Raw genomic sequence first — 24,157 nt, 5'->3', positions numbered from 1 at the left:
CTCTAGCCTCCATTTCCCTACGAATGAAATTTTGGAGGCAGTCATGAAAAGTTCAGTCCCGTGTGGTTTATGTAAGTAAAATGCTCATTTTACACACTAGAAATGTCAGATAATGTATTATTTATTGGAGCAGATTCTAAAGCTAGGAAGCAAGTATACTTAAGCACACATTCTTGGACGTATTTATAGAATACAAATGTGGTCAAAACCACTAACAAAACAGAGCAAAGATATTCTTGTTGGGGTAGGCAACACTCACCTGGGAACCCTCCAACAAACACTGGGTCATTTGTATCCGCGGATGTAGATGCTCCATTTGGGCTCTGGGCTTCCACCTGGTTCCCGTCTACTGTCAGCTCGATTCGGTGCTTGACCTTGTTGGCCGTGACTTTATGCCACTGTCCGTCACACAAATGCCCTGGGATCCCAGCATCGTAGACGGCAGTGAATCGGCCGGCGCCATTGTCCACATGAAACATAAGCTAGAAAGCAGGAAATTGAACAGCCACAGATGGTTTCATTGGAAGGGTGTCATGGTGGTTCACAAAGTAAAAATTATCTCTAGAAAAGTCATTAGCTGAAATAGTTTGACGTGAATAACTTAGGCATATTAAATTAAAAAAAAAAAAAACTGGACAGAAATTAGAATGCAGATTTAATGACCAGGAGTCACAAATTATGCTCTTTACTTTTGGACGTCGTTGGGAGCAATAGGCAAGACGTGTGAGGCTGGTAGTAAATAACTCTGCTTTCAGAAAATGTGAAATACAATTTGAGGCCAGGTGACAAAAAAAGGATGTAGTATATGCACTGGGAAAAATTCTACCACAGATCTTTTTAGAGTGTGGGAGTTCTTAGGAATCTGGTTTACAAATCCATTTGAAAGGATGATTTTTTTTTTAATTTAAGATTTTGATGTTTTAATTGTATATTTTTTCCTTCACAGAATCTATTTTATATATAGGATTGAGAGTTACATAAATTACATTTTGGGGCAAGTTTCATGTCACAGTTACCAAAGACTTTGAGCCAGAAGGCCAGCTCAATTCTTAACGATGAAGAACTTAGACTAGGAGTTCTTGTCTAAATGAGAAAAATCTGTTTTTAGTAACACAGAATGGGCCCTGAAACTTGAGATTGCAGAATCCTTTTGAAGCTGATGAAGAAAAGAAACATATTGAAACATTAAAAACAGTCAATTTGGCAAAACATTTGACAAGGTAAAAGAAAAGAAATAGGGGTTTTAAAAAGAAGATTAAAAGTGCAAGTAAATAGGTGAAAAGTTTGTAAACTATACAGTGATGTAAATATTAGTTAAGATTTTACTATATTCGGTGAAATTTGTAACAAGGGAATTTGGCATGTAAAAAGAGCTTGGTGAGAAATTCATGTGCATTGTGATGGAACTTGACACCCTGACAAGTTGCAGGGAACTGTGGTTATAATCAGGTGAAGAGCAACTGACAAGATGCAGTGAAATTGTGTGTTGAAAATCTGGCAAAACTATTAAGTGTTGCTTATTCCCCCCTTTTGTCTCTGTGCTCCTGGATCTTTTTGCTTTACTGCCTTTGAGGATGGTTTGAAGGCTGAGAGGAAGGAGGGAAGAGGATAAGGAAAGCGTATTTTAGGTCAGTGTGTGGTTTTTCTTCTTGGGAGGCAACAGCACCCTAGAAGTGGAAATGTGAACAGAGCTGAAGTATGATTCCTGTTGAAAAGGCAAATAGGAAACTTGTGCAATTTCTTGCTTTGCCTTCCTCTTTTTACCTGTGCCCTATAGTACAAAGTACATGAAAACTGGTTATCTCACTGCTGGTTGCTGCTCATAAGCAGGTAGGGACAGAAAAGGCAGTTAGAGTTAGATTATCCATTGTGAGCAAACTGACACAGTACTTTATATTCTACTAACATAACTTTATTATAAATTGTTCTATTGTGCAATGGTACGTGGATGCTTTTAAATAAATTGAGAAATCAATATGTCAGCTAGACATCTTCATTTCTGAGAGGTGCCTACCCTGTTATAAGAGGCAAAGACTGATTTTGGACAATCTAATCCCTTTTTTTCCCACTGGAATTGATAGCTTCATAGAGCATGTATTCATAAAGAGGAGAATAACTTTACTTTTAGCCACACAGTAACTCGCTTGAGATCCAAAACCACTTAGGCCATTATTAGCACAGTTGGCTTACCGTAGAATTAGCAAATTTAAAGTTTACACTGGTCTACAGAATAAGTGTGTTTAAAACACACAAGAATTGAGTTAATCCAGAAGGATGAGAAAAGATCCAATCTAGCTTTCTCCCAACAAAGACAAGAGCAAGGCTTCAAAATAGAGCAGACATAGAGAATGGACTTGAGGACACGGGGAGGGGGAAGGGTAAGCTGGGACAAAGTGGGAGAGTGGCATGGACATATATACACTACCAAACGTAAGATAGATAGCTAGTGGTAAGCAGCTGCATAGCACAGGGAGATCAGCTCGGTGCTTTGTGTCCACCTAGAGGGATGAGATAGGGAGGGTGGGAGGGAGAGGAGATATGGGGATATATGTATACATATAGCTGATTCACTTTGTTATAAAGCAGAAACTAACACAACATTGTAAAGCAATTATACTCCAATAAAATTAAAAAAAATAGAGCTTTCTACATGCAAACGACAATATTGGGAAGACAGCAGAAATATTTAGACTGCTGATGCTTACCTTTTCAGCAATCATTTCAATACCCATTCCATCCATTTTCTGGCTGCTGATTCCCAGAAGAACTCCAGTAGTTCTAGTTGTGCGGAATTCAAATTCTACAAGAAGGTCCAATCCTACTTTGAACCCATCAACTGTAAAATGAAAACATTTTTTAAAAACTGTGGATTAGAGTTGAGGAATTGTTAATTCAAGTTTGTACAATGCAATGGTTTTATTGGCTTTCAATTCATGTGTTAGACAACTGTAAGTTCCAGACTTTCATATGGCCTACACCTCCACCATTTATAGTTATTGCTTATTTTCTTGGCTGCCTTCGTTCCTAGAATATAAATTCTGTGAGGGCAAGGACTTTGTCTATATTGCTCACCATTTTATTCCTGTGCTTACCAAAGTATCTGACACATGGTGGAGGTTGAATATATATTTGTTGAATGAATGAACGAACACAGACTGATTGACCCAAAGAATCTCACAGCCAGGTGTGATTGTCAGAAGTCTTGCTGCTGGATGAAGTCAAGCATTTCAATGATTATTCAGTAAAATTTTACTGGGGCACTCTAAATGGTGCCATGATGATCTGAAAGGGCTCAGATATCCCCAAACATTTTATTTATAAAGAACGGAATTACAAATACAATTTTGAAGGATAAGATTCTGGGACATAAATAGACTTTTCTAGTTCATCAAGTTAAGTCTTTTCTCTATAATTTTCCATATTTGATTCATTGGTTTACTTAATCTTTTAGCAAGTATTTAAGACATGCTTCTTAGAAACAGTGATCCATTAAGATCAGGCTAGACTAGACCTGCATGAAATATTAGAGGAAAACTCATGGAAATTTTTTCCAGGTCTCCTATTTATTAAGCAAGAAATAAATGCTATGTGTAACCACGACTATCTCCAATGAAGGGAGGCAGCTGTTATGTGAAAGACTTTTTTCTTCTGCTGAGAACCTTGATGAGTTTGAGTGGACAAAGACGGGCTTAGGGCAGATTTTAAGAATAAAGGGTAGAAGCAGCTGGAGTTTTCGGCAAAATAAAACAATGATTTTGTTTCTGTTCCTGAAAGGAGGATAAGGAAAAGAGAGAAATAACATGAAGCCATTCAGCAGAGGATAGGGGGAGTGAAGAAGCTATTACACCCCCAGAAACTGGGTAGCTGGAAAGCTTTTAAGGACAAAGGTGTCAAAGGTTTAAATTGAAGTCGTATATTTTCCAGTAATGTAACCTCCTCTGACCACCCAAGTCTTACATTGATTGTATTACACTGTGTGTTGAGGTGATGGCAGGAGTTATTGGAAACTGGGGAAGTGGCTAATTTTCTGGTCCAGTTTGATCTCGAACCAAAAAAGCCCAGGCAGGATGGTAAGTTAATCTGTTAACTGCAGAAGTTGAAGCTGAAGCTTGCCATCAATTTGACGAAGCTAATGCCAGCTATCTGAATTTGCAGAAAACTTGAGAAAAGCTTTGGGCTTTCACAGAACATGGAATTTGGGGTTCAACATAACCTCCAACATTTCAATATTTAACATATCCTGTGTTTCTGTTTTCTGCTTCTGCACAGGGGAAATTTCCCACGTATCCCCTGCTGCAGGGCCCTGCTCTTCCGTCTCCAACCTTTGCATGTGTGTTCAACTCATCTTTTAAACCTACCTCAAATGTCAATTCCTCCATATAACCTTTCCTGATTTCCCCAAATTAATGTTTCCTTAAAATATCCATAGAACCTTGCTTGTGTGTCTTCTACAGTTTCTAGTTATTTTTTACTTGTCTTCTTGTGATTTCTGAGCATAAAGAATCTTATCTATTGATAGCATGTTCTTGAAGGAAGGGAATGACATCTTATTTACTTCTGTTTCCCATGTTAACTTCTACATATTATGTACTCATTAATTTTTTTCTGACGAGCAAATGCATGTTCCTATGGTAACCATAGGACTGATTCTATCTTAAAGTATGTTAATGTCAGATTTTTTTGTTATTATGTACAAGTTATTTCATATTTTTCTTTCCAAATTGTACATTCACTGTCAGTGACCCAGACCTGCACTGAAAATGCTCACTGGAACGGGGGGAGATACTTAAAGAAAGTCAGAGAAAGGTGCCAGTCAACATCACCATCAGCAAGAAATGGGCACCAGTACGTGTGCATTGTGTGTTTGAGGGGAGAGCATGAAATGGAGCCTTGCAAGGAATTGAAGAGAGGAAGAAAGGAAAATGCTATCTCATCTCCAGAAAGAAAGGTAGGTGGGGAAAAGTAGAAAGTAGATACATTACATAATATAAACATATGAACCTTCTTGTAGAATTATATTCATTTTGCTATTATTGATCTCCAGGGAAGGAGATGGAATAAACTCACCAGATAGCCTTTTACTTTATTTCTTCTATTAGTTCTTATCAGAATCGGACACATTAATCTTTAAGAGGCATTTTTTATTACTTCTAAAAGTTGTTTTTTTTTTTTTTTTTTGCGGTACGCGGGGCCTCTCACTGCTGTAGCCTCTCCCGTTGCGGAGCACAGGCTCCGGACGCGCAGGCTCAGCGGCCACGGTTAACGGGCCCAGCCGCTCCGCGGCACGCGGGATCTTCCCGGACCGGGGCACGAACCCGTGTCCCCTGCATCGGCAGGCGGACTCTCAACCACTGCGCCACCAGAGAAGCCCCTAAACGTTTTTATTTCTGGTTTAAATAAACGATGCTAGTTTCAGACCCCAGGGACTTTTATTTTCCCACACAAACAAGGAGTCAATATTTGGACCTAGTTTATATTCAACAGAAAGGACATGGAAGCACCTCACCTGCTTTGGCAAAACCCGTTCCATCAAAATATGTTCCTTTCTGAGCATTTGCAAAACACGTCCCGACACGGTAGCTGGAGGTTGGCTGTTCAAGATCAGCAGGGGCTTCTGCCATCTGAAGATTCCTGATGCAGCCATCAATGCTGTAGGTCACCTAGATATTCGGGTTAGAAGAAACATGTCGGGTTTTAGCAGAAGTTTGCCTTTATGTGGAATGTAATCATTGGTAAGGTGTTCTGTTTGTATAAACATCTGCCGATTGTCCTAGGCCATCTCCAAAACTGCCTGGATCGGCACCATCACCCCAGGCTTCAGAGCACAGGTGCAGAGAATCCGGTGTTGTGCTTCGCAACTAAGACAGCGGTCCCCATCCCCCGGGTGGCGGATTGGCCTGTTAGGAACCGGGCCGCACAGCAGGAGGTGAGGGGCGGGCAAACGAGCGAAGCTTCATCTGTATTTACAGCTGTTCCACATCGTTCCTATTACCACCTGAGCTCCGTCTCCTGTCAGCATTATGGTGAGTTGTATAATTATTTCATTATATATTACAATGTAATAATAGAAATAAAGTACACAATAAATGTAATGCATTTGAATCATCCCCAAACCATCTCCCCTGCCCCACGGTCCGTGGAAAAATTGTCTGCCACGAAACTGGTCCCTGGTGCCAAAAAGGTTGGGCATCACTGAACTAGGATGTTATCTAGCCTGGAATATGATTGTTTTGATATTCGAAATACTGCACACTACGTCTCTAGTGGGACCACTGGTTCGACAGAACTCTGGGCCCCTATGGAAATTGTAACTTTTAATTAGTCTCTTATGTTTCTATTTCATGTTTCTAGTAACAGTTTATTAACCTTACTATATATACATATTTTTCACAATCTATGTTCAAATTCTGCTTGAAAAGATAATTAGGTTTGGTTCAGTGCTTCTTCCTTATGAAAATCTAAGGAAAGCAGTGGATACTTTCCTAAGAAAATGCACATACACGTGAAACTTGAAAGCTTGCATGAAACATTCAAAGTTTAGGGACTTCAGAAATAAATCAATCATACTCTGCTTCATTATATTTCCTCTGGGTTAAGGGATGCAAGTTAATCACTCTTGCCACTCTCTGTTCAGAGACTCTCACTTTGATTGGCCTACATAGCATAGCCAGTAGCTGTGAAGGGGAAGTAATACTGATCATCCACAAGAGGAGTCGAGTACTGAGAATTGTAACCATCATGAACAATTGTCTTTGATGAAGAACAATGCTGCATCATCACGTGTTCTCATTTGAGCACAGAAATGAACCACACTTGTGTGTAGTGCATTTTCTAAACACACTAATCCCCTGTGCTTCTTAAAAGAATGCTTTCCAAAGCCAACCCGGACACATGGTCTGACAAAAAATTATTTTGTGAATGCTGATTTACAAAATTTGTGAGGACTTTAAACTTTGACTCCAGTATTGGATAACAGTACTCTAGATCAGGGATCCCCCATCCCAATGGTACTGGTCCGTGGCCCGTTAGGAATTGGGCCGCACAGCAGGAGGTGAGGGGCGGGAGAGTGAATGAAGCTTCATCTGTATTTACAGCCGCTCCCCATCACTTGCATTACCGCCTGAGCTCCGCCTCCTGTCAAATCAGTGGCGGCATTAGATTCTCACAGGAGCGTGAATCCTACTGTGAACTGCGCATGCGAGGGATCTAGGTTGCAGGCTCCTTAAGAGAATCTAATGCCTGATGATCTGAGGTGGAGCTGAGGCAGTGACGCTAGAGCTGGGGAGCGGCTGCAAATACAGATGATCATTAGCAGAGAGGTGTGACTGCACAGAGACCATCATAAATCAGTTGCTGGCAGACGCATATCAAAACCCTATCAGTGAGTGGCAAGTGACCATGAAGCTGCATCTTACGGAGTAGACTGGCCATAAGCAACACACTTCGGTGTCACTGTCTCCCATCACCCCCAGATGGGATCATCTAGTTGCAGGAAAACAAGCTCAGGGCTCCCACTGATTCTGCATTATGGTGAGTTGTATAATTATTTCATTATACATTACAATGTAATAATAATAGAAATAAAGTGCACAATAAATGTAATGCATTTATGCAAATGAATGTAATTTATGCAAATGAATCATCCCCAAACCACCCTGTGCCACTCTACCTCCCCGCCCCGGGTCTGTGGCAAAACTGTCTTCCACAAAACTGGTCCCTGGTGTCAAAAAGGTTGGGGATCACTGCTCTAGATACTGCATCTCTCAATATTTGCTAAATCTCTAGTCCTGAAACAATACCATCAATATCATCATTATCATCTTCCTGGTTGGCTTAGTGCTTTCTATATACTTGGTATTTTTCCAAGCACTTTAAATATATTACCTCATTTAATCTTTCCAGCAACCTTGCTTGTTTGGTATTATTTATTAAACTATTTTACAAAAGAGGGAACTTTGTCAAAGAAAAATTAAGTAACGTGCTCACGATCACACAGCTACTTAACAGTTAAGCACGTATTCAAAGCAAGGGAGTCTGGCTCCAGGGTCCACACTCTGTTTTGTAATATTGCCTCTCATAGTCAGATCTGTCTAGAAAATTTGTCACTTCTCAGAAAAGATGATTTCCTATTCATCTATAATTGGTCGTGGGCCAACGTGACCTAATAATTCAAAATACATTCATGACTCAGGCAGCTATTTAGGCCACAAAGAAACAAATTAGACACTTACTGGACCAATTCTTCGGGTAGTGTAGTTAATGGGTAGCCCGCCAATATACAGCATTCCCACAACATCCAGAATATCAGCTTTCTTGGGACTGATGGTTCTGTTGGAGGCACCGTCTACATAAATAACTCCTTCTTTCTTAATTCGAATAATCTTAATCTACCAAAAGAAGAGGAGTCATTAATACCAATCATAGATAAATTTCAAATATGCAGAGTATAAAACATAAGAACTTTTAGGATATTCCTTAGGAAAAAGTGAAACAACTTACTGAGTGCCTAATATGTAGCTAAACCCATAGTGTAAGTGAAATTAAATCTGTTTACAGAATGTCTCAAAGTCTGTCTTTTCCATTAGTACCATCTCCAAAAGAGGAGAAAATCTTCCTGGGTGAGTTTTAGATTGAAGACTCTTCTGTAGTTGCCAAGTGAGCATCTGTATCAAGAGGTATGCTTGTCATAAGGAAACTTGCTGATTGAGAGCCCTGTCATGAATTAATTGGGCTGCAAAATTCATGTCCAATTTCAAAAGTTCATTGGTTTGATTGAGCAAAGCCTGGTCTCCCCAGCACAATTTCAGATATGCTACATCCCTCTGCTTAAGAGGCACTTCTCGTGCAGAATTGCAGGAATGCAGTGCATCCGGGCTGCACTGCCATTTCTGCAACAGCTGATTAGTACAGAGTCAGGGAGAAAGATGGAAGGCTGACTGGGCTGAAATGACAGCGGTGGATTGAATTATTTTCTGGGGCAGAGTGAAATAAAAAGTGTGGAGACTAGCTTGAGCATAAAATCCTTGAGTCTGAATTTAGGAAAAGGAGCATGTAACCCTTTGAAATGCTGGAGTACAATAATGGTTTAAAAACGAATCTACATCAGGATTAGAGTAATTTAAGACCTTATTTTACACTGATCTATTCTGGTTTCAGAAATAATTTTCTAAAAACCTGCAAGGATAAAATCCCTCCTTAATTTGGCTACTTAGCGTAATCCCAGCCTCATTGTAGCCCAACAATATGTCTTTTTCTCAAGTGTCATATTTATTATGCTATTAGACAGAGATGAGAATAAACCTTAATGAGAGCTCCTGCATAAAGTATTTGCTAGTCATAAGCTCCCTAGAAAATTTCTTACGTCTAGTTAACAAATTAGTTGACTTTGCATTGATATTATATTTTATCAGGTTCCTTGGCTTTCTATATGATACGCCAAGTCCATATATGTTAATATATAAAATCCAATATCTAATAATATCTTACTCTAAAAATTAAACATTAAATTCGTCCACCTAGGGAAGCTTTACTTGATAGGCTACCACAGGTGCAGAGACAAATTTCGAGTTTTCATTTTAATCAGGCAGTATCTTATCTACTTGCAGTCATGCCAAAGAGGACAGTAAGCTGGCAGGTGAGCCTTCTGTGCCCATAACAGTACCAGCTTCTGGGTGTAAGGCCAACATTTAAAACGTTGTTCCAAATGACTGTTGGTGGAAATGATACCCCAGAGGCCTTTAAACATGAGGTAGCAGATTCTCAGACTCTTGGTGTGCTCAGACCACTATGGGGTGGGAGAGCGGGGGGGGGGGGGGGTAAGCAGCCATAGGGCCCATTTTAGTGTTGCCAGGTTTTAAGTTGGTCAAATATTTCATAAAGAGAGGTTATTTTAGCACTTTAAAAATAGGAAAATATAATCTTAGAATAAATATTATTCCTTTAAATTGAATACATAGAGCTTTATGATTAACACACTCCATTGTCCCATAATAATAATACTTACTTAGAGTATTGGAAATGCCTTCAATTGCCTGGCTCTAGTTTGTGGACAGATGTTTGGGAACCACAGATGTACAGCAATGATGGAATCTTATAGTACCCTGATGAGGCATGTAAGTGGTCCACTATAAACCTACCCAGGTTTGATCACATTTTGCAAGGTTGGGCAGTCGTATACGGCACTTACTTTATTTTTAGCCTCGGCCACATTCCGGTAGCGCCGGAGTCAGTGTCTGCACTGGCGAGATAATACTGGCACCAGGGGAATGCCGATGGCTGCCACCCAGTAAGCCCCTCGTAGGGTACTGCCAACATCCTGGGGACTATTACCTTGTGCCAGTGGCCATCATTGATTTTGGTGGGGATCATGGTGTTGGTGTCACCGCTTCCCAAGTCATAACTGAAGTAGGGCAATCCATTTCTCAGCTGCACTGTAGCAAAATCAGCATGATTGACCCGGGCCATGTAAAAGAGCAAGCCTGATTCAGCTTCGGTTCGCACTTCACATTCAATGGTGAGACTGTGAAATAAGAGTATGCGAAGTAACACAGAAGAATAAGAACGTTCTTATTCTAGGAATAGAGTGGCATCTGCTCATGGTGCTTTTTCATAAAGGATAGCAAAACCTTTTCCAAGGTGAGGACTGTCCAGGTCTGCTGAGTTCCTAAACTGGCTTCTCAGGCTCAGACAAATATTGATATAATTCTATTCTTTACAGTACTCAGTGAACTAAAACAGCTCACCTCATTTATTAATAAACATAGTTAATTAAACTTGAATAAACAAATATTTAGTACTTCCATGTATCGGTTCTTGTCTAATATCTCAGAATAAATCATACCGGTTTTTAACTTTGCTGTCATCAAATGCAATTGCAATGTGACTGTTTCTCGAAAGCCCAAACTGTTTGCTCCCTATCAGGAGAGCTGGTTCCGATTCTGCAGCGCAAGGACCCTGTAAAATACCAAGGAGAGAAGGAGCAGAGATTTTGGACTCCATTCTTTAAAACTGTAATGCTGCTGTCTAATGTTTTCTTATATTTTAATGTTCTCACAAAATCTCGTTTAAGTTCCTTAGAAATGAAAGCTGTCTCTTATTCATCTCTGTGTTCTACTACATAGTAGGTACTTACTATTTATGCTGCACCTTTGCATTGCCAAAGGAATGGTGCTCAAAAATATTAATTGATTAATGCGTGTTTTCATTATCCTTTGAGAAGATCTATTGTTTATATTTCTGAGAAAACTGGAATTTCCTTCTCACTTTTACTTCATTTATGAAGAGTTATATCGTTAGAAGATTGAACAGGGAAAATGACAAACTTGCCACTGGGTTACAAGAGTAGAAAAATGTGTCCTTATTGTCCTCCCCATTTCTCTCTCCCACCGTCTTACTTTTTTTCTTGAAAATTATGGGTGCTAGAAGGTTTCCATGAATTTAGACTTTCAAGCTGGCGTATCTCGACTCGCAAGTCAGCCCATTCAGGCTTAGCCCGTTGCTAGGCAACCCGGCACACTTTTAATGTAACCTGCCGTACACCATTTCAGCTGCCACTGTTCAAAGATCAACTTCCTAGGGTGCTTACAAGGTAGAGCTCGCTGCAGGGCCAGCTTCAGAGGCAGGCTTCCTGTGTAGTCACTGAGCTTAATGCTCTGCTGTCACCACTTTGAAATTCTTAATAATAATTTTTTTTTTTTTTTTTTGCAGTACGCGGGCCTCTCACTGTTGTGGCCTCTCCCGTTGCGGAGCACAGGCTCTGGACGCGCAGGCTCAGCGGCCATGGCTCACGGGCCCAGCCGCTCCACGGCACGTGGGATCTTCCCGGACCGGGGCACGAACCCGTGTTCCCTGCATCGGCAGGCGGACTCTCAACCACTGCGCCACCAGGGAAGCCCCAAAATTCTTAATAATTTTTGAACAAGGTACCCTGCATTTTCACTTGGCTCTGGGCCCTGCCAATTACGTAGCCAGACCTGACTGGGTAGACCTTACTTGGCTACTGTAACCCTCAGCTTAGTAGTTAATCCAGGCTCCTCAAATTACCAAAACCACAATTCCTTTCCTTGGTCTCTGTTTTCACAAAATAGCTCCAAGTACAAGCTGCTTAAGAAGTCTTTTACAACACAAAGTACATGAGAAAATAAATAACCTGCCTGCTCTCAACAACACATCTGTTTTTAAAGATCTGCACTTAATAGCTCTGGATGGGCCACTGCCCCAGTGCACCGCTGACTCAGCAGAGGTTCCCAAACAGCCCAAGGCACGCTCTTCCCAGGGTGTACCTTGGAGATGACTCATCCACGCACAGGAAATTTTTACTTGATGAGGCAAAGCCTTGCCCTCTTTTCTCTTGAGCTTAGTCAAATGGAGCACTCTGCCACAGCAGGTAAAAAGCTTTAAGTGTTTTGAAATGCTGTAAAATTGGGCTTTATGGAAGTATTTCCCTTCTTGCTTCCCAGGAGATGGTCAGTTACAAAGAGCAGACTGTGGCTGAAATTCACACGGATATGCAAAAACCCAGCGGGTAGAACAGGAACATGCTATTTATTCACACAGCTGAATGGGCCTCTCTTGGGATCAACACGTGGCACCTTTCTGATTACCCCGACTGCAAAAAGAGCCCAAATGGAAAGGCCTTGGTAGCTTAATGTCTCAGCCTTCAATGATGCTATTAATAGAACTGGGATCATTTATCAACCTCTCACAATATTTCCTGTAGAGAGGACCATCACAACACACGTAAGTAGCCTGCAGTCCTCCTCAGAAATCTCGAAGAGAATCCAACCTGCTGGGAGTCCATCAGGGGCAGAATTTAGCTAAAATATCTCTAAACCCTCTGCTCTGAAAACTGAGGGATTGAAAAGGTCACTGGATGTGGAGGAATTAGGGAACTATAATGTGTAGCCTAAAAGGAAACCCCCAGCAGGTTATTTCCGTGTGATTGTTAACATTGTCTAGTGGCTACTATATATGTTAATATAAAAGAACTTTTCTAATGTAATTTTTAAAATTATCAAAGTGGCTATTGTAAAGAGTAGGTCTTTTATTGGTAGCAGCTATTTGTCGTGGAGACCTTTTGTCTGTACATGTTTGGGGCATTGTGGCCTGAACGCCATGCTAACCTTGCTTGCTGGTGGACTGGACACGTGATTTCCAACACCGGTCTTGAGCTGAGCAGCTCTGCTACATGTTAATCAGATTTTCTAGATGAAAAAGGCCCTGCTTACATTGTTTTAGAAAAACCTTTGACTTTGTAAGGGTTCTGTTTAGAAGCGTTACATAGTACACCCACTTGAAATTTAGGAAGAGCAGTGTTCCCCGGAGAGGCCTCTGCTTCACTTTGACAACAGGTGGATCCTGAGAAGCAGGTGGAAACAGTGGCTAATAAAACTGTGTTCTCAGATTGGCCAGTTTTATAGAAGAGAGTCATAACAAATGCATCACTCTATTAGGTAAACTCAAAGTATAAAGCCGTTATGTGAGTTCATTGTTCTTTAAGGACATCCGAGTTGACATTTACTGTCATCAATTTGCAATGGGATGGATATTATGGAAACAGTTTAAATAAACTATCACCTTCCTTTATAAAACTGGCAGTTGAAAGAGGACAGAGAGGTTCCAGTGTAGAGGATTTTCTGTGTGTCTACTTTAGGATTTAAATGGGAAGAGAATTCTCCAACAATTCTCTAATCTGGTAATGTTTTTGGTGCGAGCCTAGATGTCTCCTCTCACTTGGTTAAGGGGAGGCAGGATGTAGTGTCTGCTTTGCATCACTTTGCCACGGGTGGATCTGAAACCAGGCCCGACATTCCCAGCAGGTTTGCCTCTTGTGCCTCCTCTTCCTTGTCCCTCACACCCCTCAGAGGGTGGAGCTCCTCACCTGGCCAGTCAAGCAGCTCTTTCCTTCGAATAGCATTTTAAAGAGGGACCATGTGAGATGGAATAGAAAATGCCCCAAGGTTTCACGAGAATAAAATGATCTTGTCATTAATGCATTTTCAACCCTGCTTCCCATAGAAATCTAAGCTAAGAGGAAGGGTCTTCTAATGAGGTTAATTTTAAGGAACCTTTAAAGAATGGCTGTTGCAAGATGAATCGTCCTCCTCCAAGCCAGTGTGAGCTGGAGGGGAGGCATCGTCTTTATGGATGGGATACATGACCTGTGTTATTTTGGAAACACTGATCTCTGAAATGTGTTAAAACAATAATACAAATAGCAGTGGCTCATCAATCTCAGCATGTTACAATCCTGCCACCTTGTGGGGACTCTTTAAAGTACATATGGGGGAAAATAGGAGAGGACAGGATGTGCTTGCTCCTTATTTGTCTCTGCTTGGCAGGTGACAAGATGTAGGCAGTCTAAATGTGGCCCTGCACCTGTTGGTGAGAACAAGGACACAGCTGGAGAGGATGCTGAAGGAAGCCATGCTGCCCATAGCCGTGTTTAGGCAAGTGGGTAGAGCCACAGGTTAGTAATGGAGCTTAACATTTTCACCTTCATATTGTTAATTAATTTCAGATCAGACTAAAGCATGGTCATTTCCGACTGCTGATTGTTGGCTGACATTTGGAAATGAGTTATTGGATTCAGGATGGCATATGATTGGTGGATAAGCCTTCCTTGACTCTAGATTGGTGCAGAGTAGAGACTTCAGTTGCATTGATCAAAACTGGCATCTCTGTTCTTGAAAGCACCAAATGATGAATGATATAAAAATTGCATCATTGGAGTATAATCTGCAAAAATACTGGTTCACCATGCTGTACACCTGAAAATAATGTAATATTGTAACTCAACTATACTTCAATAGAAAATTAATTTTAAATAGCATCATTTTCTTCTTTCATGAGTCAAAAATCTAACAAATGTGGGTTAAAATGACATCTGCGAAGTTGGGTGCCTCTTTGTGATGCTCTTCTTTCGGCATGAATACTGAGCGGAAGATACTTTTTACGGCACTGACTTTAATATTCTGAAACACAAAATCCCTATTCAAGCTGTTTACTGAGAAACTGAGTTATGTTAACTCCCTGCACATAAGCTTTTTTGCTAAGTAGTGGGCATTTGCGCCACTATTTACACACTAATGCCTGAACAGTAATTCTTTGCAGTATGGAAAATGTATGTTTCCCCTTTAAATACATATCAGTATCCAATTGATTTATCCTTTGGCCGGGACTGGACTTAGCTTTTAAAATCACAGCATTCAATCAGCTGGAGGAAGAGCTTTCCCTTTGCGCTCTTCTTTCCTTCTCTGCTCACTTCTTTCCCCCAACTCCCCAAGAGCCCCAAACAGCACAGGGACTCTTCACGGCTGTTTATGCTGCTCTTCTTAGTTATTCACGTTTTAAAATGTGAAGTTCAAAGTTCAACTTTCCAATAAACTTCAAGTAAAAAAAAAAAACCCAAAAAACATGCAGCCAGCTTACTGTACACAAATCCACACAGGCCATGCTGGTAGTAAAGACTTGGTATAAACGCCATATATACCTGCTGAGAACCTGTCACATTTTGACAATTTTCTGTAATACTAGAAGTCCACACTCTTAATCCCTCCAGTCCTCCACGAGAAACAGCCGCAAATATAACCTGTAGAAATGTTTTATCCAGCTCTAAATGGGCTGAAGAATAAAAGTATAAAGAGAAGACAGGCTACCATACTATCAAATGAGATAATACGCATCAAATATGCTCTCTGATCTATGATGTTCTGGCATGTATTAATAATAGGATAGACATAATCCATTTCACAGGGCAGGGCTTTCTCAAGATACTCTTAAATTGCCTTGGAGGAGAGTGAATGTCGTCCTGTTGCTGTAAATTGCTGGTGGGGAGGGGTGCGATGGCGTAAAGAAGAAAACTAAAGGAACTGAGAATAGGAGAGGGTTTCTGTCAACTGTGCTAGAACAAGTAAGAAACACATTAATATGGAATTAATGTGTAAGTCTTAACTCTTAAAATGCTGAATTCTGATTTTAAAAAAAGAAAAGAAAATGGTGAGAATTGAAAATGATAGGAGACTTGAGAGACAATAACGATATCGTGTTGGAGTTTGTTTGAAAAGGAATGCTCACCCTCCTTTTCCTAGCGCTTGATCTCACCCTAACAAACAGTGTGAAAGGTTAAACTAACTTGTTCCCTTAGAAGAATGGTGGAGTGTTACTGTGAGCCGGGCATGGTGCCGGGTGCTTTGCACACAGTGTATAATTTAGTCCATGATAACCCTCAGGGTAGATATTATCCTCATTTTTCAATGAGTTTACTTACATTTAGAGAGGACAGTAAGTTATTCAGTGAGCCCCCCTGAGTTCACTGAGTAAAGGTAGGTGGGTTATATACCAAGACAGGCAGGCAGACCCGTATCGTGGATAACTTGGATGAAAGACCCAGTTTATTTCCTCAGTGACTCTCAACGCAAAGGAGCTGAGAGGGGATCACGCACCATGTCCCTCTTCCTCAGTGAAGAAATCAGCCATATAAATGGATGTTGTGGAGGAATTAAGGTTGAAAGACTGCTGCTTTTAATTATCTTTTTAAACATTTATGAAAGCGAAACACATTTAAGAATTTTTTTTGAAATGATGAAAATCATCTCTGGACCATATACCTCTGCTGTTAGCATCTGATGCATTTCTTGGAAAGGTTTTTCTTATGCATTTTTCTAGCTATTGATATAGACATGATTATGCAGTATACAGAGTTTTATATCCTGTTTTCCCCACTTAACATAATGTCATAAGTACGTCGTCCTCATTTTATATTGTTTCAATTGAAAGATTGTAAGTATAAGAGTATGTTGGCATATTAAAATTTGCATTTTATGGACCTGTTTTCACACTTCTAGGTACCACTACCCATTTTGTTTGGATGGAGTTTAACGGTGTCCCCTGCCATGCTTCTAACTGTCCGTCTTGGAAGCTAGCAGGTTGTGTTTGCAGCCCATATTAAATAGGCATTTATCCTGACTGACCTCTACACATATTTGCTTACTGTGTTATTTATGTTAATGTCTACTTTCTCAAATATGTCTCTCAGTTTCTCTTTCTCTGGTAGGCTCTTAATAAATATTTGTCATAAAATAAATGTCATAAATGTCTTATTCATCTTTGCATTTAGTAGCCATTTTAATAAATATTTGTCATGAAATAATTGTCAAACCTTTAAGTAGCCTTTAAAAAGCCGACACTTCTCTCCACACACACAAAAAATAAAGAATGAAGATAAGGGAAAGAAATCAGATTAAAAGAAGAGATATGTATGGTTTCATGATCTGAAACCCTGAAAATACAGTACAGTCCAATGGAGATGAAAAATTCTAAAATATGTCATTTTGACCACATAGTCATAAATAATTATAATGGGCGAGATCTGATGTTCTATGAGTCTTTCTGTATCAATGCACGGGACTGCTACTCAACCTCTCTTTTGCTTTTGTCTTATCTACTAAGTGGAATGCTCTTTTTTGGAGAAGTTAAAACATATACTGCTGAGAGAAAATGGAAACTGGAATAAGACAGAAGGTTATAAGAAAACTTAAATGAGTTAACATCTCCAGTCCAGATGGGAAAGTACCTTTGTTTTCAGAAAAAGGGAAAAAATGAGATCTCTAGAAACCACAGAAGGATATGCTTGAGACCCCCTATAAAACAAAGTTTGTGTTTTAGAAACACAACTTAGAAAAGAAAGGTGATCACTGAGTACCAGCAGTGTTATTCACCAATAAACCAGACCAATTCAATGTGGACTGGCGGAGGGACCTGATTCAAGAGAAGTTCAAGTGGTACAAAGGCCCTCAAGGTTTTGGTTGACCGAATATGGTACCTAATGATGAACTAACGGCATGATCCATCCGTGTAAAACATTAAAACATTTAATGTTTTAGTAGAATATGTATTCTAGAATATGTATTCTAGGTGTATTAGTAGAATGTGATGACAGACCAGTGAAAGGAGGAACTCTGCTGTTCTCTGAACTGGGCACTCCATTTTGAGTAGTATGGTCTATTCTAGGTGCCATATTTTGAAAGAGATATTTCAAATGTAAGAATATTATCAGTGTGGATATGGGAATTAGACATTAAGAATTAAGAATGCTTGAGATAATGGAATATTCAGCCTGGGAAAGGAGAACACTTAGCTGTTTTCAAATGCTTGAAGGGGTGTTAGAGAAGATATAATGTGTTTGGCTACAGAAACACAATCATTACGTAGAGGCTATAGGGATACAGTTTTACTTCATTATAACCAATGGCTTTCTAACAACTAGAGCCTGCCTCATCATAACACTGGAAAATCCTTGTCAATGGAATGTTCAAGCAAAGGCTGTTAGTCCACATCAAGTATCACATAAAAAGATTCATGTACTAAGATGGCAATTGGACCAGCTGGTCTCTAGGGCTTCTGCTAATTACAATTTATAATTCTTAGTCAGTTGTTCAGAATTTAGGATCCACTTTTCTATAGAATCCAAAGGGACATTTGGATCCAAGGTCAAAAATGTTTAACCATGGTGTTTTAAAATTCTTCAGTTGAAAAGACTTTCCTGAGTCCAGGGAACAGACATAAGGGAGAACAGTCTAGAGAACAGTACCTGAAGCAGAAGGGAGGGAGGATCATTAGCCTTCCCTTTGCTGGGGGAAATCGAGCATAAGGTCACATTATGAAAGAGCTAAGGAAACATTCTAAAATCCATGTGGCAGATCTCAGTGAGGTCTTAGGAGAAAATCAACTCCTTGAACTAATCCCCACGTGACTGATAGCCTTTCACTTGCTAGCTGTGCTGTGTGATTGTAGGTATTTTCTTCTGTGAGCTGGGGCTAATAATACTTCCAATGATATAAATAAACATAAATAAAACTATAGCTTGTGAGAATCAAATGAAATAATGGATATACAGTGCCTGTCAGAATACTGGACACATACTATATAGTTACTTAGTAAATGCAGGGATTCCTCACAGTATCTATGTGTGTGTGCTTCTTCCACTTTTCAAAGAACTTCCACATATATTACCTCATTTGATTCTTACAATAATCCCATCGTCAGGCAAGGTAGGTGTAATATCCACATTTTACAGAGGAGGTAATGATGCTTGGAATAAATGGCCAGTTTTCCTAAAAGATTATTATTTGGCTTCACAAAATGTTGCAGTGATAAGGAACCAGATTGTATAACCAGACCCACTGGATCAAAATTCCTAACCTGTCACTTACTGGCCGTGTCTGGGTATATTACTTAGGCTAGCTAATTCTTATGAACTCAACTAAAAATGGGATGATGGTATATATTTTACACAGCTGTTTAGGAAGCTTACAATAATATTGAATGGAAATTGTTAAAAAGCAGTCATTATCATTACTGTATAGTAATTATGCTATTTATTAAATGCTTAGTATATGCTAGGGGTTTAACAAACATTTTTTTAAATCCTCATAATGACGCTGATATATGCGTTGTTACTATACTCATTGTACAGATGAGGAAACTGAGGGGAATAGAATAGCCAAGTAGCTTTCCCACATTCATACAGATGGTAGGTTAGAGTGCTGGGATTTGAACCCAGGCAGTCTGACTCTGGAACCCACACTCTAATCAAGGATATACTACCTCCTGTGCTATGAAATATTTTGTGTGTGTGTCTCTGTCACACAAACACATATACACATACACATTTAATCGTATTAGACATGCACATTTGCATGATGTTTAGAAACAATTTTAATTATATATTACTGGTTTTAAAAAACAGAATACCAAATTGTATGCATGATGTGCGATCTATGCAAAATGCAAATAAAAGGGGCTGAAAATCAATATGGCTACCTCTGTGTGGTGCTATGGTAGGTGGGTTTTATTCTTGATTCTGTAGACATTTCTGTGCTAACTTTTCAACTGAAAACACATGACCATTTTATAAACAGGAAAATTAAAGGAGAACAGATATATAAAAGAAAGTAATCCAAGGAAGATGTAAGGAGAAAAGGTTTTCATAGACAGGTGACCCCTTCCTCTAATTCTAGCAGTAGAGTATACTAGATATCCTGAATACCTTTGTTCTGAAAATGACTAAAAACACAGGGTTAAAATGAGAAAGCAATGGGATATAAACACTTACATGTGCCAGAACTGGGGTGGGTGCAGGTACGGCTGGGGTGGGAACTGGCTCTGGCTGGATAACTGTTTCAGCTGGAACTGCTCCATCTTCATCCTCAGTTGGTTTCTGATGGGCACAGCGACCGATGTCTGCATTTTTGAAGGATACGGGCTGTGCAAAGTCCATAGGGCTAAGGGAATATAATTAAAATTCAATACTTTCTCCTATTTTTCATTGTCCTGCTTCCTTACCATGACATCAAATTTCCCCTTTCCCATTTTAAAGGTCATCAGTGCAATTAAAAAACAAAAATCTAACTTGAAGATCTTCACCGTTTCCTTCCCCCTATGGTTTTGGATAGTGTAGATGCAACAGTGGTGCTCATACCAAAAAAAAAAAAAAAAATTAGTAACAAGGAGATTCACTTACACAGAGTTTATAACAAGGTTCCATATACAGCCTTCAAAAGGAGGAATATTTCTGAGTGGGGAAGGTTGAAATTCAGGTGGAGCACCCCCGACGAAAAGCTTTTTAACTTCTATCGCCTGTTCTACTGTCAGATTTTGCACATGCCTTCTGTCTTCATCAACTTGAACAGTAAAGGTGCTGATAAAACATTGAAAATAAACAAGTATAAAACACACAACGTCCAACACAACCGGAAATCCAACTCTTTCCTGCCACCCCGCACCCCTCCTTCCTGAAGCTTTTAAGAGGGCCAAATTTGACGATTAGGGATTCGACACTAAGCAAACAGTAGTTTCTCAGGATCTTGTCCGTCTGCCTCCCGTGTAAACTCGCCTTGAGAGTTTCCGGAAACAAGGCAATGGTGCAACTGCAACACTAGCCTCTGGTGGTGGTTGACAACAGCGGCCTTACACGTGAGCCTGTGGAGCAGAGGCTTCTGTAAGGGGTAGTAATGTCTAACCGCAGGAGGCTCCGTCGGTTTAGCACAGCATGGGGTCACGTTTTGTTTAGCTCTTTATTTCTTGCTTTGTGCTGGCTCTTATCTTCTTGCTAGGGAACAAACTGTACTCCTGAGAGCTTAGACTGCAGGAATCAACAGCGAACACTTACAGGATGTTTTATAAAGAATGTAGCTGCTGGCTTTTGAATAGAAGACACAGGCCAGAATACCACCATGCTCACTGTTCTCGGCCATGATTTTCCTTAGTGGCTGTTTCATTAATTTCCCTAATTTGCTTATGAGAGATAACTCACACATTACTAACTGAGCACCTCAGGCTACTTATTCACTCTGTGGATCCTGGGGCAAAGAATCAGGAGACAAAGAATTCTGCTGATGAAAATGACCAAAGGCATTTTCTCTTTTGTTCTAGAAGCAGGTTTTAAACTTTAGTCCCAATAGTCAGCATGGGGCTCTTAGTCATAAGTGTTAGTCAACAGCCTTAGGATCATGAATGGATTACTGAAAACTTATTTCACATCTGGGGAGAAAACCCTAAATACTTAGGTGGAAAACTCAGTTCTAAAATGCCATTTTACTTGATTTTAGAAAGAAGAAAAACCACATGTAGAATTAGAAACAATAAACTAGGGCAAAGATGCTCTGAAATGGCACTGAACAACTGGCCCACTTTGGGACAATTCGAATGTAAGAGAATAAGACAAAGAATAGATATTGTTGTGGCTCAAAATGTCATTATTCAGGAGGTGTAGAGGAGCAGGTTGGGTTTAGTTTCAAAGGCAAAATAGGGGAAATGATACATTGATGTTTTGCCAGACTCTGGGCCAAGGACCATAGCAATGATCCTTTCTTACTGGATCATAGGGTGGAGATGTAGAATGAGCCTGAGCTTTCAGAAGGAACAGACTGGAATTAAGCACTAGTATGGAAGCTTACTAGCTGTGTGACCTTGGGCCAGTTATTTAATGTTGCTCAGTCTCATTTCATTCATTTATAAAATGAGGATAAGAACACCTATTTCGAACCACGGAAAGCATTAACTAAGGCATTGTGCTGAGTCTGTATTACTTAATAAGGGCGTTGCTAGAAGACTATAGCTGAATCCAGTTTGTATTTTACATCCAAAATGAGGATAAGAACACCTATTTCAAACCATGGAAAGCATTAACTAAGGCATTGTGCTGAGTCTGTATTACTTAATAAGGGCATTGCTAGAAGACTATAGCTGAATCCAGTTTGTATTTTACATCCTAGGAGCATCAAATCTAGGTCATTTATTTAGTTCTTTGTAAATAGGGATATTACCTACATGTCCTCTCTGATTCTGCTGCATTTCCTTTTTAAAAAGTACTTATTCAAAAACTCTTTACTGTGGACTTACTATGTGCAAAAGGCATTATAAGAATCATTACATTACTATTAGTATTGTGATAGGTCAGCTGAATTTCCTTAAAATTTCAATAGTTGATTCTTGAAGTTTGATAATTAAATATTTTATTACTTAAATTCTATTTGTATGGAATATTGATCTAAGATTTTTTTCAAACCACCACCAAATGAATTGCTTACGTGGTAAAAAGATATTAAGAGAAGTGCCCTGATATTTGCAATTTACATGAGAAACAAAATCTGAAATTTTAAAAATTGATGGTAAGAAAGAAATATTTGGGTTGCAGTGTCCAAACCATGATCCCTTTCTGGAAACCTCAAATTACTCCTGAAATACTTGCTACAACTTTGTGGTCTTTAGCCTAATTCTGTACCTGTGTGAAGAATGCTTTCACGGAGGAGAATACCTACTTGCCCAAACGTCTACTCCAGGCTCTTAGGGTTTACTGTTTTCATCCAGTTAGAACTACCGGCCACTGAGGTGGACTCCAGGTGGAAGATCAGAGGGCCAAGCAGTTTTAAAAGGCAGAGGTCACTGGAGTACTAGGAAATTAGATACCAAAGTGCAGGGAGTGAAATTTTTGCAGAGAAAGGGGTAGAAAAGGAGGGAGAATGTGGGACGACGGGTAAAGAGAGGCAGAGAGGGAGAGAAAAGGGCAAGAGTAATATTGAAAAGTTTGCCTCTCTATTTGGTAAAAATCTATTGATTTTATGAGGTGGTATTAATGGTATTAAAATTGCCATCTTATCCAGAGCTTTAAGAAAAGAAATAACAATCGACATTTATGGTCTAAATAGTGTTGGAAGAAAGCAAATATTTCCAAGTTAATAGGAGTATCATAATCAACATGAAGTAATACAAATCTCTGAGGTCACAAAAAGGGTAAGAATAAACAGCCGGTGAGCACAGATTGGGGGTGTTAAAGTCAAGTATATCTGGGTTTAAATCCCGCCTCTGTTATTTACTAGCTATGTGATTTTGGGCAAATTAGTTAATATGTCCTCATCTGTGATGAAAGGATATTAATACAGATCTCACACATTTAGAATGACTAAAGGACATAATCTTTGTTTAGTATTTGACACAGAGCATGCCATAGAGTTGATATGAAGTATTAAAATATGTTTCTGGGAGATGTTCTTAGGGTCATTAATGATCTCTAGTTAATCAGTTAATTGAAGTGCTCGCCTAAAATAGGTGATGATTGTTTTTTGACCTCAGAGTGCTGAATGAGACATTATGGTGCAAATGAGTTCTTGCTTTGCCACAAACTGCAGTGACAACCCACTAATATGTCCAATACATTATCCCTTAATTAACAGCGAATAGTAAAACTGTTTGTTTATATTGCCAATTAACTGAATGACCAGTTTTCAGGGGATGCACTATACACGGAGCTTAATCAAATAAAGGTTGGATTGATGGCCAACAGCTGTGAAGCTGGCATAATAAAATACCCTGCTTGAAGAGACAACTGTTAAAAGGACACCTTAGCATAACATCATAATGCACTTGAGAATGTCAGAATTCTTTCTCTACAAAATAACATATTTGGATGATTTTTTGGTCAACTCTATTTGTCAGATCTGCATTTGCTTCTTGAAGTTATTTAAAATTTAAAGACTTCAGAAAGTCTTTCCTACAATGAGAAGGACTAACATTTGGCAAAGGACCTGAAATCTAGTCTAGAAGACATGTAAAGTCAGTATTCTAGAGCATTCCCTAAGATTCAAATGAGAAAATTCAG

At 39.5% G+C, this 24,157-nt stretch overlaps 1 protein-coding gene across 9 annotated transcripts in view; it reads right to left on the bottom strand.

Moving 5' to 3' along the window:
- The window catches only part of LAMA2 (laminin subunit alpha 2), a 608,480-nt gene that overhangs the window by 1,857 nt on the left and 582,466 nt on the right, over positions 1-24,157 (bottom strand). For all 9 annotated transcript variants that reach the window (XM_059083775.2, XM_059083777.2, XM_059083778.2 and 6 more), the window contains 8 exons: positions 20,522-20,698; positions 20,114-20,282; positions 10,841-10,953; positions 10,330-10,519; positions 8,232-8,387; positions 5,507-5,660; positions 2,706-2,836; positions 260-482 (listed from right to left, as the gene is read on the bottom strand). In XM_059083775.2, coding sequence (XP_058939758.1) covers positions 260-482; positions 2,706-2,836; positions 5,507-5,660; positions 8,232-8,387; positions 10,330-10,519; positions 10,841-10,953; positions 20,114-20,282; positions 20,522-20,698 — 1,313 coding nt within the window. The remainder of the gene's footprint in view (positions 1-259; positions 483-2,705; positions 2,837-5,506; positions 5,661-8,231; positions 8,388-10,329; positions 10,520-10,840; positions 10,954-20,113; positions 20,283-20,521; positions 20,699-24,157) is intronic.

Source organism: Kogia breviceps, chromosome 13 (genome assembly GCF_026419965.1).
Source record: "Kogia breviceps isolate mKogBre1 chromosome 13, mKogBre1 haplotype 1, whole genome shotgun sequence".
Classification (NCBI taxonomy): domain Eukaryota; kingdom Metazoa; phylum Chordata; class Mammalia; order Artiodactyla; family Physeteridae; genus Kogia; species Kogia breviceps.
Note: the sequence above shows the minus strand (reverse complement) of the source record. Positions and strands in the feature narration are given on the sequence as shown.